The 15,429-nt window shown below is 40.9% G+C and overlaps 2 protein-coding genes across 2 annotated transcripts in view; one reads left to right on the top strand and one right to left on the bottom strand.

The window, feature by feature from the left end:
• LOC141167260 (uncharacterized) overlaps positions 1–9,852 on the top strand; it is a 133,430-nt gene extending 123,578 nt beyond the window's left edge. Inside the window, exons 20-22 of the mRNA XM_073654696.1 lie at positions 7,026–7,130; positions 8,570–8,661; positions 9,466–9,852. Of these exons, the coding sequence (XP_073510797.1) occupies positions 7,026–7,130; positions 8,570–8,661; positions 9,466–9,562 (294 nt within the window). The 3' untranslated portion in view covers positions 9,563–9,852. The remainder of the gene's footprint in view (positions 1–7,025; positions 7,131–8,569; positions 8,662–9,465) is intronic.
• A 1,156-nt stretch (positions 9,853–11,008) lies between these two features.
• On the bottom strand, positions 11,009–14,563 carry SPMIP1 (sperm microtubule inner protein 1). Its single transcript, XM_073650755.1, has 3 exons — positions 14,320–14,563; positions 13,699–14,244; positions 11,009–11,374 (listed from the first exon to the last, which is right to left on the bottom strand). The coding sequence occupies exons 2-3, from the start codon at positions 14,138–14,140 to the stop codon at positions 11,262–11,264; spliced, it is 555 nt and encodes a 184-aa protein (XP_073506856.1). The 5' UTR covers positions 14,141–14,244; positions 14,320–14,563; the 3' UTR covers positions 11,009–11,261.
• Positions 14,564–15,429: the final 866 nt, after the last annotated feature.

Genomic DNA, 15,429 nt, shown 5'->3' with positions numbered 1-15,429 from the left:
GGCTATTTCAAGATGCACAATAAGGAGGCACTTGAAGAAAAATGGGTTGCATGGTCGAGTGGCCAGAAGAAAGACATTACTGCGCAAATGCCACAAAGTATCTCACCTAGAATACACCCAACAGCACAGAGACAAGCCTCAAAACTTCAGGAAAAAGGTAATTTGGAGTGATGAGACCAAAATGTAACTTTTTGGCCACAACCATAAACGTTACATTTGGAGAGAGGTCAACAAGGCCTATGATGAAAGGAACACCATTCCTACAGTAAAGCAGGTGGATCGCTAACGTTTTGGGGATGTGTGAGCTACAAAGGCACAGGAAACTTGGTAAAAGTTGAAGGAAAGATGAATGCAGCACGTTATCAGGAAATACTGGAGGCAAGTTTGCACTTATCAGTCCGGAAGCTGCACATGGGACGTACTTGGACGTTACAACATGACAAAGATCCAAAACACAAGGCCAAGTCGACCTGACATTGGCTACAGCAAAACAAAGTGAAGGTTCTGGAGTGGCCATATCAGTCTCCTGACCTCAATATCATTGAGCCACTCTGGGGAGATCTCAAGCGCGCACTTCATGCTAGACAGCCCAGGAATTTACAGGAACTGGAGGCTTTTTGCCAAGAAGAATGGGCAGCTTTACCACCTGAGAAAATAAAAAATCTCATCCACAACTACCACAAAAGACTTCAAGCTGTCATTGATGTTAGAGGGGGCAATACACGGTATTAAGAACTGGGATATGTGAACTTTTGATCAAAGTCATTTGGATGTTTTTGGTTGTCATTAAGACTTAAAAAGACAAAACACAGTAGTTTGACAATAAATGGCTTCACCCAACCAATAACAATGAGTGGAGAAAAAGTTTTTTTGTTATCATTCATATTCTCTGAAACAAGGCCAAGAAAGGAAAAATTCGGCCGGGGTATGTAAACTTTTGAACACAACTGTATATAATTTTTTAACTTGGTGTAAATGTTGTTCTCCTCAATATGGCATTTTTTTCTTTCTTGTTCCTCTGATATTGTCCTCTTTCTTTTGTTACCCTATAAATCTATTCTTGTTAGCCAAGGAGGCCTGATCTTCAAGAAGACACCCAGGGAGAAGAGCTGAGGATCATGCGCCCTTGACTAACAAGCAGGAATAGAGGGCCATATCTCAGGAATGGAGAGGTACAGGAACAAAAAAAAAACAACGCCAAATTCAGGAGAACAGCAGTATTTACACCAAAAAAAATTACATATTTTTGGCAAGTCAAGTGACAGGTCCTTTTTAAAGGGAACCTGTCACATGAAAAAATGCTATTAACCTGCAGATATGTGGTTAATCTGCAGGATAATAGTGTTCTGAACCTGCTCGATGCCCACACTTATAGCCCCGCTGCTGGGAGGAAATTCATCCTGGAAGCGTTCAGCTATGGGGGTGGTGCCAGCACAGTTTTCAGTCATCGAATAGAAAGTGGTGGCGGTAATCACGCCCCCGGCACTGGCTGACAGCTGACTCAGCATTAGCGCTGGCTGTCAGTCAGTGTCGGGGGCGCGGTTACAGCCGCTGCTCTCTATACACAGAGACTACTGAAACTGCTCTGTAACCACTCCCGTGACTGAACTCTGAACACTGCTGGGAGGAATAAAGTTAATTTCCTCCCAGCAGCGGGGCTATCAGTTCGGGCACCGGATAGGTTCAGAACACTATTATCCTGCAGATAAATCCAACATCTGCAGGCTAATAGCGTTTTTTCATGTGACAGGTTCCCTTTAAGTAAAGAATAATCTAATTATTTTAATCATTTCTGCGGTCAATAGTTTCAGAATTTTGTCTTATACAGTTATATGAAAAAGTTTGGGCACCCCTATTAATCTTAAGCTTAATGTTTTCTTAAAATTGGCGTGTTTGAAACAGCTATTTCAGTTTGATATATGTAATAACTGTTGGACACAGTAATGTTTCTGCCTTGAAATGAGGTTTATTGTACTAACAGAAAATGTGCAATCTGCATTCAAACAAAATTTGACAGGTGCATAAGTATGGGCACCTCACCAGAAAAGTGACATTAATATTTAGTAGATCCTCCTTTTGTAAAAATAACAGCCTCTAGTCGCTTCCTGTAGCTTTTAATGAGTTCCTGGATCCTGGATGAAGGTATTTTTGACCATTCCTCTTTAGAAAACAATTCCAGTTCAGTTAAGTTTGATGGTCGCCGAGCATGGACAGCCCTCTTCAAATGATCCCACAGATGTTCAATGATATTCAGGTCTGGGGACTGGGATGGCCATTCCAGAACATTGTAATTGTTCCTCTGCATGAATGCCTGAGTAGATTTGGAGTGGTGTTTTGGATCATTGTCTTGCTGAAAGATCCATCCCCTGCGTAACTTCAACTTTATCACTGATTCTTGAACATTATTGTCAAGAATCTGCTGATACTGAGTGGAATCCATGTGTCCCTCAACTTTAACAAGATTCCCGGTGCCGGCATTGGCCACACAGCCCCAAAGCATGATGGAACCTCCACCAAATTTTACTGTGGGTAGCAAGTGTTTTTCTTGGAATGCTGTGTTTTTTTTATGCCATGCATAACGCCTTTTTGTATGACCAAACAACTCAATCTTGGTTTCATCAGTCCACAGGACCTTCTTCCAAAAAGAAATTGGCTTCTCCAAATGTGCTTTTGCATACCTCAACCGACTCTGTTTGTGGCGTGTTTGCAGAAACGGCTTCTTTCGCATCACTCTCCCATACAGCTTCTCCTTGTGCAAAGTGCGTTGTATAGTTGACCGATGCACAGTGACACCATCTGCAGCAAGTTGATGCTGCTGCTCTCTGGAGGTGGTCTGAGGATTGTCCTTGACTGATCTCACCATTCTTCTTCTCTGCCTTTCTGATGTTTTTCTTGGCCTGCCACTTCTGGCCTTAACAAGAACTGTCCCTGTGTTCTTCCATTTCCTTACTATGTTCCTCACAGTGGAAACTGACAGGTTAAATCTCTGAGACAGCTTTTTGTATCCTTCCCCTGAACAACTACGTTGAATCATCTTTGTTTTCAGATCATTTGACAGTTGTTTTGAGGAGCCCATGATGCCACTCTTCAGAGGAGATTCAAACAGGAGAACAACTTGCAAGTGGCCACTTTAAGTAGCTTTTCTCATGATTGCATACACCTGGCTATGAAGTTCAAAGCTCAATGAGGTTGCAAAACCAAAAAAAGCGCTTTAGTAAGTCAGTAAAAAGTAGGTAGGAGTATTTAAAAGAAGAAAATTATAAGGGTGCCCATACTTATGCACCTGTCAAATTTTGCTTGAATGCAGATTGCACATTTTCTGTTAGTACAATAAACCTCATTTCAAGGCAGAAACATTACTGTGTCCAACAGTTATTACATATATCAAACTGAAATAGCTGTTGCAAAAACACCAATTTTAAGAAAACATTAAGCTTAAGATTAATAGGGGTGCCCAAACTTTTTCATATAACTGTACAAATGAATATAGATTTACAGAAGTGTCGAACTACAAACCCATTTTAACAAGGATATCAAGGTTATTTGCAATTGGGGATATACACTGCTCAAAAAAATAAAGGGAACACAAACAACAGAATATAACTCCAAGTAAATCAAACTTCTGTGAAATCAAACTGTCCACTTAGGAAGCAGCACTTTTTGACAATCAATTTCACATGCTGTTGTGCAAATGGAATAGACAATAGATGGAAATTATTGGCAACTATCAAGACACCCTCAATAAAGGAGTGGTTCTGCAGGTGGGGACCACAGACCACATCTCAGTACCAATGCTTTCTGGCTGATGTTTTGGTCACTTTTGAATGTTGGTTGTGCTTTCACACTTGTGGTAGCATGAGACGGACTCTACAACCCACAGAAGTTGCTCAGGTAGTGCAGCTCATCCAGGATGGCACATCAATGTGAGCTGTGGCAAGAAGGTTTGCTGTGTCTGTCAGCGTAGTGTCCAGAGGCTGGAGGCGCTACTAGGAGACAGGCCAGTACACCAGGAGACGTGGAGGGAGCTGAAGGAGGGCAACAACCCAGCAGCAGGACCTCTACCTCCGCCTTTGTGCAAGGAGGAACAGGAGAGGCACTGCCAGAGCCCTGCAAAATGATCTCCAGCAGGCCACAAATGTGCATGTGTCTGTACAAACGGTTAGAAACCGACTCCATGAGGGTGGTATGAGGGCCCGACATCCACAGATGGGGGTTGTGCTCACAGCCCAACACCATACAGGACGCTTGGCATTTGCCACAGAACACCAGGATTGGCAAAGTCGACACTGGCGCCCTGTGCTCTTCACAGATGAAAGCAGGTTCACACTGAGCACATGTGACAGACGTGACAAAGTCTGGAGACGAAGTGGAGAGCGATCTGCTGCCTGCAACATCCTTCAGCATGACCGGTTTGGCAGTGGGTCAGTAATGGTGTGGGGTGGCATTTCTTTGGAGGGCCGCACAGAGGTAGCCTGACTGCCATTAGGTACTGAGATGAGATCCTCAGACCCCTTGTGAGACCATATCCTGGTGCAGTTGGCCCTGGGTTCCTCCTAATGCAGGACAATGCCAGACCTCATGTGGCTGGAGTGTGTCAGCTGTTCCTGCAAGATGAAGGCATTGAAGCTATGGACTGGCCTGTCTGTTACCCAGACCTGAATCCGATTGAGCACATCTGGGACATCATGTCTCGCTCCATCCACCAACGTCACGTTTCACCACAGACTGTCCAGGAGTTGGCGGATGCTTTAGTCCAGGTCTGGGAGGAGATCCCACAGGTGACCATCCGCAACCTCATAAGGAGCATGCCCTGGCATTGTTTGGGAGGTCATACAGGCACGTAGCGGCCACACACAATACTGAGCCTCATTTTGACTTGTTTTAAGGACATTACATCAAAGTTGGATCAGCCTGTAGTGTGTTTTTCCACTTTAATTTTGGGGGTGACTCCAAATCCAGGCCTCCGTTGGTTAATAAATTTGATTTCTATTGATGATTTTAGTGTGATTTTGTTGTCAGCACATTCAACTTTGTACAGAACAAAGTTTTCAATGAGAATATTTCATTCATTCAGATCTAGGATGTGTTATTTGAGTGTTCCCTTTATTTTTTGAGCAGTGTATATTGTAGCAGCTGTATTGCAATGATGGGCCATACTAGGCTAAAACAGTTGTGTACCTGCCATTAGTATTAAAGGGAACCTGACAGCAGGATTTACCCCAATAAAGTGTTAGAAGTGCTGCATCATCCTCCTAATGATGTTTCAACACTGCTTAAGAAATGGTAAGTCAATAGACAAAGGGAGTGAACATAGAAGTCTGAAAAACAATGTAAATCTTTATTAAGTACGTTTCACAATACATAAATAATTATAAAATGTGCCTCACAAGAAGGGGGCATGGAATAAAGGCCTGGCAATTATAAGTGTAATGCAAATAACACAAGGGTATTGTGACAGAGTGACTGGTATTATATGTGAGGGGAGGTATGTGTCACGCAAGTTGCTTGCCTGTGTGAATTAAAACCAATAGATTTTCTGCCACCATATTATATGCTGGGGGTTACTTCTTTAAAACTGTGTGGTTTTATGGGAATGGCATAGAGATGGGAGGGAAGTCATTCCCCATACCTCCCCTCAGGGTCTGGCTGAACAGGGTATAAGTGTTCAGTCAGTTTGTTTCCTGTGTGGAGTGTGTGGTCTGGAGATTGAGGTCTCCAGGCTGTGTGTGGCTGGCACCAGAGAGCAACACCGGAGGACTGGTGCTGCGGAAACTTCACAGGACTATCTGCAGCTGGCAAAAGGCCTTGCTGGCTAAAAGGACTCTGTAATATTTTCATCTTTTGTTTTCCCGTTAACCCCAAGAGGCACTGTTTATTTTATTGGGACACTGCTGGAGTTTATGCCACACAATAAACCCGCAGGGAGCTTACCCAAACCGTGTGTCCTGTGTCTGCCTCCAGAGAGCCTCTGGAGTCGCCTTACCACATATATACATGTACAGAGGGATATCAGCCTACCAATAGCTGACCCCTACTAGTCAACAATCAATAGATCCCTTAATAATCCATATGGTATAATAGATGACTAACTAGCATAAAACATTATAGTGGAAGGTATTACTTTTCTCACTAAAGTTTGGTGCAGCCAAACTGGAGACGAGGACCACGTTCCTCCACCCCGACGCGCGTTTTGCTTTGCTTCTTCTGGGGGGGAGCTTTGCCTGTAATATCTAGTATTTAGAAGTGCTGTTTTTACTTTTGGGACTTTTTCTTGTTGATTCCTAATGATGTTTGTATTGATGTCTTTCTTATAAAAATGTGTTTGCTTTGTATCTTCTAGAAGGCTGAAGTTTATTCTCGGCGTACCAACATGTGCAGAGAGAATAAAGAAGAAGAGAACCGGTCATTCCTCTTCACCTCCTCTTTGTTCTCTTTGCACATGCTGGTTTATCAAGCACACTGCAGAGGGCATGATGTCGGCGCAGTACAGAGGTGAGTGACGGCGTTTCCGGACTAGTCCCGGGACAGAATTGCAGAGATTAAACTTCAGTTTTGCAACAAATACATAAAGAAATATTTATGATAATGGCTTAGTTACAAACGGCATTAGGAGGATGATACAGTATTCCTTATACTTCATGGGGGAAAATCCTGCTGTCGGGTTCACTTCAAAGGCACAAAATACCATGGTATTGCTTTACATATTATACAAGTAAAGTTCACTTTAATGTTTTAATATTTAAACTTTCAAAAGGCTTTAATTAAAAGATAGATGATGTGATAAAACATATATGCTTAGAACTTCTTTCTTGGTATTGGTGGTATATAAAGTAAAATACGTATAAAGGAAACCATATTTCCTTTTACGGAATGTATAGTATATTTTCTATAGTTTTTGTTATCATAGTATCCAGGTTTTCATCTCACCTATCAGCCCTTTCTCATCCCAACACTTTAGTTTGCCTCCAATATTACATTTGCAGAAATAAATTAATAACTTTATTAATTATTATTTCCATGCCTAGTTTCAAGAGCGGCTTTCCATAGCTCGTAATCGGAAATCTGAGTTGGATCTTATGGATATTACACAAAGAAGATCTCCTCAGCTGACCCCAGAGCCTTTGACAGAGGTGAGCGGGGGGCCCAGCAGATAACCTGGCAATACACATAGTGCATCTGTCTATCCCATGTAAAATAAAGAGCAGAGATGCAACATTCCACACAGAGTCTCCACATCGCCTCTTCTGTGTCCCTCTGATGATGCTAAAGGTAAAACACAATATTTTAAAATTCATTATTCTAGTACGACAACAATTTCCTTCATTGGTTTCAGGTGTTCGTTAAATAAAGCTTGGCTCCATCTGGATCATAAATTTAGGATCATAATACAAAACTATGTAGTATACATCTTATTTGTGTGCTCATTACACTGGCCACAATGTACCTAATAAAGCTTTTATAAAGTACAGATAAATGGGATATAAATCATACCATAGAAATGAACTCCCAGTGACTAGATTCCACAACCTTTAATAAATATTTTTGAGACAATTATTTTTGCTTACAATTCGAGGTTTAAATGGCTGTAGTAGATCAGCCGAGGGAAGAGCATGGCTATCTGACAAATACACTTAGACGTTTTACTTTCTAATTACTTTGCCTCAGATGTTACGAAAATATTACTAAAAGTTTAGTTCTCCCTTGAAGAAGGTAACTCTTAGGGCTTGTTCACAAGACCATATTTTCGATTCGAGAGCTGTCAATGTAAAAAAGGGTCCGCACTCGTACCAATGTTACTCAATGTGGCAGCATAGATGAATTTTCACTGACCGAATCTGCGTGAGAAAAAAAAAAGTATTCTATAAATCGGATGAGACTCATCCTTTCAAGTGTAAGAGTGCATGAAAAAAAAATCAGATGCTGTATGGAACCACAGCATAGCATCCATTTTTTACGGATATTGCTCAGTCTATCCAATGGGGTATGATCAGGCCATGTCCCTGTACGGTCAGACACAGCCATTACACAGTATACGGCAGGGGCACATTTATAAGATTGTCTCAGCACATTTTAAAACATCCAATTGTGGAACTTATTATTATTCCAAGATGTATTGATTAAAATGAACTTTGTTTCTGGGACATCCCGTCTATGGCTGGGGCTACACGGTGACTTTGGCCATGACACCTGTTGCACGATTGAAATTCGCTATATTTCTCTGCTACATCACAACACAATACAAGTGAATGGGTTTCTATGAATCCCTGAGGGTATTGCGACAAGTAACAAAAAATCAGACTCGGTTGGACTTCTTGTGACTTGCTTCTCATGGTCGCAGTACCCTCAAAATGAAAATGCAACCCCATTCACTTGCATTGAGCTGCGATGTAGCAGCGACACCTAGAAACTTTGTTTGCAGCCAAAATCGCTATGTGGCCCCAGCCTAATTGATTTCTTATGAAAAATTGAGCCAAATGTGTCACTAAAAAGTGAATAGTAAATTGTAAATCCCTCTAAAGGCGAGGACTGATCTGATTTATTGCAATTGTTCTAATCCTACCACAAATAGGGAGATGTAGAGCGTCAAAAGTCTGCAGTGAAGGAGCATCTGGAAAAGGTGAAGCGTGAACGTACATACATCATGCAGACCAGGAGAGACAGGTACCGTAATTGCAGATACAGCCTATGCTTCTACCTATTCTTTTCATCAAAAATGGTTAAAATTGCGAAGTGGTTGTAATAACCAGCAACTTTTGCAATTTACCTGTTTACAAAATGCTCTGTGTTCTCAATAATTACTACTGGTTGCCTGAGTTACCAGCCACTGCTGAAATCTATAATTGGTGGCTGGTCAAGGAGCGCAGCGCTTACAAGATTTTTCCAATACAGCTTTTGAGTGCTGGTCTGAAGCTGGCTGAAATACTGGATCCGAAGAGGCAAAGCAGCTTCACATAACAGCATCGGAGATCGCACACATTGGGCCAGTGGTGCGACGTTGCCGCTGATCAGAACAGTAAGCAGGAGCGCAGCACTCGCTAGCAATCAGGAGGCTGAGAAGCAGTGCACTCCTGCAGATGTTGAGGAAACCCCCTTTAAGTTTATTCATTCTCTATGTGTATAAGGTTAATGTCAGGAATAGTAAAAACAATAAATCATCCTACTAAATCTACAGCATTTAATTGTACAAGTACATCCCATAATTAAATGAACATCAAGATGTAAGTTGTGCCAAGCAACAAAAAAATGGCTCTACTACATCTGCACATGCCATCATGAGACTGCCAGAGTTAGGTTCTTCTTCACCCAGGAGAAAGATTCAATCTTCTGCCAAGGCTGAGTGGCTTGTTTCGGCACACGTCCTTCCCACCATAGCTGCTTTACCTGTGTATACCACTTTTATATTATAAAGTGTTGCATATAACAGTAATTTATCAATAAAATCTTACTATATTTCCCCAACAACAGAAACATGACCAGTTTCAAAGAGTTGCTGGATCCTGTACTTACTGGGAAAAAGCGAGAGGACAGCGGATCAGACTTGAGTGAAGTAGAAAGGCTCTGAGGAACAGGTCAGACCTGCTTCTGGATCTTGAAACCGGCAACTGAGTGCTGATTATATATAGATTATTTCTCTGGACATACCAAGGCAATGTGCAATGCTGCACTCAGTGTTTAGTACTATAATTAAACTTTATCATAAGAGATTTTATGTTTTTGAGTGATGGTAACCCAAACCCGATACATGATTCTGATTGCGTTATCTGTCATTTCTTCTCACTCTGCTTCCATTGACCTGCACAATACTAATACATTGTTATTCTTTCACTTGTCTGCATCTATGTAATTCTACATGTTATTTTTGGATCAAACTAATAAAACTAAAATGATATTTATGAAACATTCTCTTTAATATTTAATTTTCATGCACTCATGATTTTCATTGCAAATGTATAGGGAAACTGACAAATCTGCTATCACTCTATGATGTGACTGCAGACTTGTGAATCCTCACTTCGCGAGCACTGCGCGCTGTGAAGATTCTCCAGCCGGAGCCAGCAGACATGTGACTGCAAGTATGCAATTTGCATACTTTCGGCCATGTTCCGACTAGACTGTGTCCAGTCTCGCTCAATACACTTGCATTGAGTCAGGCCGGATACAGTCTAGTCAGCATGTGATCGCATGTACACATATCGCATACTTGCAGTCACGCCCGCTCATCTCCTGGTGCCAACACTGGACAATCCTTACAGTGTGCAATGTGAGAATTCACAAGTCTGTAATCACATTGAGTGACTGCAGACTTGTAGTTTTAGAGCAGACAACCCCTTTAAGGCCCCCATATTCATTAGATAGCTGTTGGCCAAAAATTTTTCACAGCTATATCTCCCAACTGCCTTATACACAGGAATGTGGGGCTCAGCCAAGCGCTACTGTATTCTCTATGAGAGAACCGCTGTCAGACTCCTCTGGTAGCAACTTATCTCCAGGGTGAACAAATGGATGAGCAGATGAAATTCAGCAGACCGGATCCTAGGAAGCCCCCATACACATTAGACAGTTGGCCAATCCCGCCCATATCATTGGGTTCTGCCGACTATATGGGGAATTTACATATTTATTTAGCATCTGCAGGACCTATGTATGGACCATTTTCTATTTGAGCCATTTTCCTTAATTTCAATGTCAAATTTGGAAAAGAAGAATGGACATGATGCTTTTTTCCATGCATTAAAAAAATACCAGGTAAATTATATGTACATTTCCCCATTGAATTGAATTCAAGTAGGTTGGAATAATTTTTTGATGCACATGTTGACATGGATTCTATCCCAAAAAATCCATATGAACATACTCTGCGAAGTGGTAGAAAAAATGGTATCTAGACGAACCCACTCAATTGTCATGCCAATGGGGAGCTCATATTAACAGCAGTAATTTCTCATGTTCCAAGCGCTTGATATTCTAATTAAAATTCTGGTGACAGGACATTCATCAGATTCCGCTACAATAGTGGGCATTTATCGCCCATGAGATTTATTTAAATTTGTTGGTTTGTTTAGTGTTTGCCTTATAATTATTGATTTTGTTTTGCACTAAATTTAATTTGAACATAAAGAATCATATTGCTATCATTTTAACACAAAACTACAAGAAGCCATTTAGTGTGTCCGGTTTGTTATTTGCAGCTACTCACACATGAAATGCAAAAAAATTACAATTTTTAAAGAATTTCAGTAATTGCATTGCCATTTGCAAGGCTACAAGGCCATGTCGGTATATTTTGGCTGAGTGGGTATTCCATTCTTCCTGTAGAAGGTATCACTGACAATGCGACAACGTCGAAATTGGGGACAGTTGTCTACAAGATTACCTGGTAAAGAGAGATCACTTTAGTTATTATTGCTGTATGAAACGGATACTTACAAATTGGTAAGAGTGGAAACAAATAAAAAAAAGTTTAAAGCATAACAGAATTTTTAGACATTTAAAGGGAATGTGTCACCCCCCTGGGTGATATCAGACCTCTACTATGGGCATACAGGTTATAGAAAAGTAAATCTATACATACCTGTATGGCCCATAGCATAGGTTTGATTGCAGAGAAATGTGTTTTAGTCAATTCTGTTTTGTACATGCTTGGTGTCTGTTCATTATTCCCCGAAAACCCCACCTATATTCTTATTTACCATATCCCTCCTCCCCTGTACGTCACAGGGCCCTGTGACGTGCACTGTTCTCCCTCAATTCCCGGGCATGCGCAAAGCGCCGCTTACATAGAGCACGCTTTGCTTCCTCCTGGCCCCGAATCTCTGTGCACTGTGCCACAGGGTTCTATTGCGCAGGCGCCAGGAAGTGACAGTGACTTCCTGGCGCCTGCGCAATAGAACCCTGAAAAAAAAAGGACTAGTCCAGAGGGCATATGTTTGCCTGAGCTAGTCTTGCCTTGGATCTTCTAATCACACTTCCCATGGAGTCATTGACAGCTTGTCTTGGTAGGACCATTATGCGGGCTATCAATCATGTCCCAGAAGAGCATGATTAGAAAATCTGAGAATGGGCTAGTCAGAGGGGAAAAACATCCCACTGGACTAGTCCTGCCTCATTAGCATATGCAACAATGCAGGATAAAACAACATTCTCCAAATATTGCAGTATTGGTAATCACATAAAACACCTTATTAGAATAAAGATATCTGCACTCATGCCGTTATAGTAGCGATTGGGGATAGTGGGGCCCAACACTTTCCCCTTAACTGTTACACATAACTCTGATACCGACTGTCCTTGAAAGGAATTGTGAAAATGAGAAATAAACCCACCCTAAGGATGCACCCAGCCATACAGTTCACCGTGTAACAGCTATTGTACTGTTGCATTATGGTCAATTTGAGCACTGTAAAGAAAGCTGATTTTGTCCTAAGAGAGTAACTAAGCTTTCATTTTGTAATTTTGTACAATGTACAAAGTTATGAAACTTTGCAAATCATTTTATTAGGGAATTTGACTTCCAAACCTCTTCTTTTCCCCATTCTATATTATACCTTTAGCTCCATTTATATCAGAACATACTTATTTGGAGTACAGATGATAGCAGTGAAAGGGTCAGCAATTGTCTCCTTCTGTGAGTGTTATGTGTATCAGAACAATCTACTGTAGCAGGCTTGACAGACCCTGTATAGTATACTAATGGAAGCATTGGATAATCCACAAGCATCCTGTTCTCATTATGTTTCCCCACCCCACAGTGATGCATACAGGAGGCTGTATAAACATATCAAATTCTTCCATTATAGTATACTGGGGGCAGTGAGGGTCCGTTTATTGACACGTACTATAGACATTAATGATCTTATTGGAGTGTAAGGAGATGCTGCAAGAGACTGATCTAAAAAGCAGAACACACAGAAACAAACAGGTGCTGAGCCTTTCACTGCCATCATCTGTACTCCAAATGAATATGTTCTGATTTCAATGCAGGTAAATAAACATAGGAAAAGCTGTGAATTGGAAGCCACTTACCTACATTTTTTTTCTAGGAATGAACACAAATTCCCTAATAAAGTAATTTGCAGAGTTTAATAACTTTCCATGCTGGACAGAATTATTAAAAAATAAAATAAAAGTTTAGTTACATAAAACTTTTCTATTTCTACCTGTAACCAATAAAAACCGAATAAGTAAGTTGATCAGCGCTGATTTAGCTTTATTTACATAGAGCAAAAATTGGCAGTCTATGAGATAGAATGATCATTAGTGCAATCATTCGCACAGTTTCATTACTGTCGGACGCACATCCCTGTTACATGAAGGAAAGTGCTGCCGAAAAATGATTGTAATACGATTTACAATACATTACAAAATGTAATCAGAGACTTTGTGTTTTGTCAGACCCATGTACATTCATCAATAGTAAGAATAAATGTTAATATGAACATTTCTCCTCCCTTATTTGCCTCATTAATAGGGCCTGAAGTCAATTTAAATTCATAGTCTGTCTTGTTAAAAATTGTGCAATGAATGCAATAATGTTCTAGTAGGGGGAGAGGAGTTACAATGTAACATTAAGAAAGTCTAAATGTAAAGGACAGTGGTTCATAGCTACATCTGTGTGTTGTATTGTATCTTATGGACCACATACTAGCACAAAAAGAAGATACCTTGCGCCTGTAATTAAGTGACTAACATTTGACTTACCTACTTGCCACCCATAGACCCAACTTGTAGCTAAAGGGTAGTTGTATTTTTCTTCCGGTCCAAGGCTATTCCTTATTTTTAGGTAGTGGTACCTCCCTTTTCCCTCCTTGGATGTGCCATGGTAGAGCAGACTTCGAGTTTCACCACTAACGGGCTTCATCTGGGATTCTGTTGTGCTAGTTTCCATTTGATCGCTCCCTCTATTTGATGGCTCCCGATCTTGTTCTTTGTTTTTCGTCTTTGCCTGAAGACTTGGATGAGTAATAGTTGGCAGCTTTAAATGATCTTTCACTTTGGCTTTCATCTTTGATGTTTCATGAGGCACAGGCTGCAAGTTCTGTTGATATTGCCGCCACCAGTTCATGCGGGTATGTATCTCTTTCAGGTGAGACTCTTTTACAAATTCTTGTTTCTGAGTGGTTAAATTTAATTCCCGAGCCATTATGGTTGATTGTAACCACTTTCTCTCGCAGGTGGAAATACTTGTTAAATGCAGCAATGGACGAAACTAATTGAACTGCATGGTCGTCGGATGGAATAAGGAGCCTGGAATATCAATAATAATAAATGAAAGTCTAATAAAAATTATTACTGTGACTTCATACGGCGATTTATACCTACCCAGGTTATTCCAAACTTCTGTGTTGTATCAGAAGTAGTTACTAATATGATCTGTCACGTAGTAATAAGGTTTTCCCTGCTAGAAATCCAACTGCTGGATTTGGGAGGTGTAGATATGCATTGGCCCGTCTATGAATGTACCGATTACCTCCCGTTCAAATGTGTGTTCACTGGGCACCTTGGTAATGCCTCCTCTTCTGTCACAGCTGGCTGGTCTGGTAACCACTAACCTGCAGGCAGTGCAAGAGTCATTACTATTGTTGAAATCAGGTTGCCATGGAGATAAGAACTAAATACAGAATGCCGAGTATCTTACCACATTATGCCTTCATCATAATTCTTTTTCTACACATTGGGGCATATTTAACATTGTAATTGTGCCAGTTTGTTTTTTTTATTATTTTTGTACTTAAAAGAATGGAGGTTGGGATGAACCTAAATAAAATTCACCATATTATTTATATTTCCTAAATGATCATAAGTAAAAGACAAGTGATATCTTTCACTGATACTTGACGCGCTTTCGAAATTCATTTCTGAAATTCCAAAAATCTATTTCTATACATGACAGATTATGCCTTGCGAGATGTGATCTGATAAGTATTTGCCAATGAGAAACGTCTTGTAGGAGTGCTGGGGATATATGATCCTATAAATACATGGTAAGAAAACCCCAGTTACGTGTGGCTGCCTCTGATTCATAAGGCTCCTTTGTTAGCAGGCATGGAAATAAAATAGATTCTGCACGCTTCAATTACTTCTAGGTTTGGATATCTGTGACTGGTTGCCAGGAAGAACAACCTATAAAACACAGGTGTGGACACGAGATAACAAGGAGTCTGCTGCACATCAGTGCGTATTGTTCTAGTCACAGTTCCCATTTGCCAATATTTGTTAAAAGAGGTTGTCCACTACTTTATCATTGATTACCTATCCTTAAGATTGGTCATCAGTGTCTGATCGGTCAGGGTCTGACACCCGGCACCCCCGTTGTTATCGGCTTCTGGAAATGCTCAATTGTGGAGCTGCTCCGTCTTCTGGTAGTGGTCGCGGCTGAGTACTGCACATCCTATTGATTTGAGTAGGACGCGGATGTGCAGTACCAAGCCA

Source organism: Phyllobates terribilis, unplaced genomic scaffold, assembly GCF_046119375.1.
Source record: "Phyllobates terribilis strain yellow unplaced genomic scaffold, ASM4611937v1 Scaffold_11__3_contigs__length_659146591, whole genome shotgun sequence".
Lineage (NCBI taxonomy): Eukaryota > Metazoa > Chordata > Amphibia > Anura > Dendrobatidae > Phyllobates > Phyllobates terribilis.
Note: the sequence above shows the minus strand (reverse complement) of the source record. Positions and strands in the feature narration are given on the sequence as shown.

Bases quoted from the DNA above. Each gene is read 5' to 3' on its own strand.
- SPMIP1 (XM_073650755.1), bottom strand. From the start codon at position 14,140: ATGGCTCGGGAATTAAATTTAACCACTCAGAAACAAGAATTTGTAAAA. The intron at 11,375-13,698 runs GTAAGTCAAATG...TCTCTTTACCAG, and splicing joins GGTCTATGGGTGGCAAGTAG to GTAATCTTGTAGACAACTGT.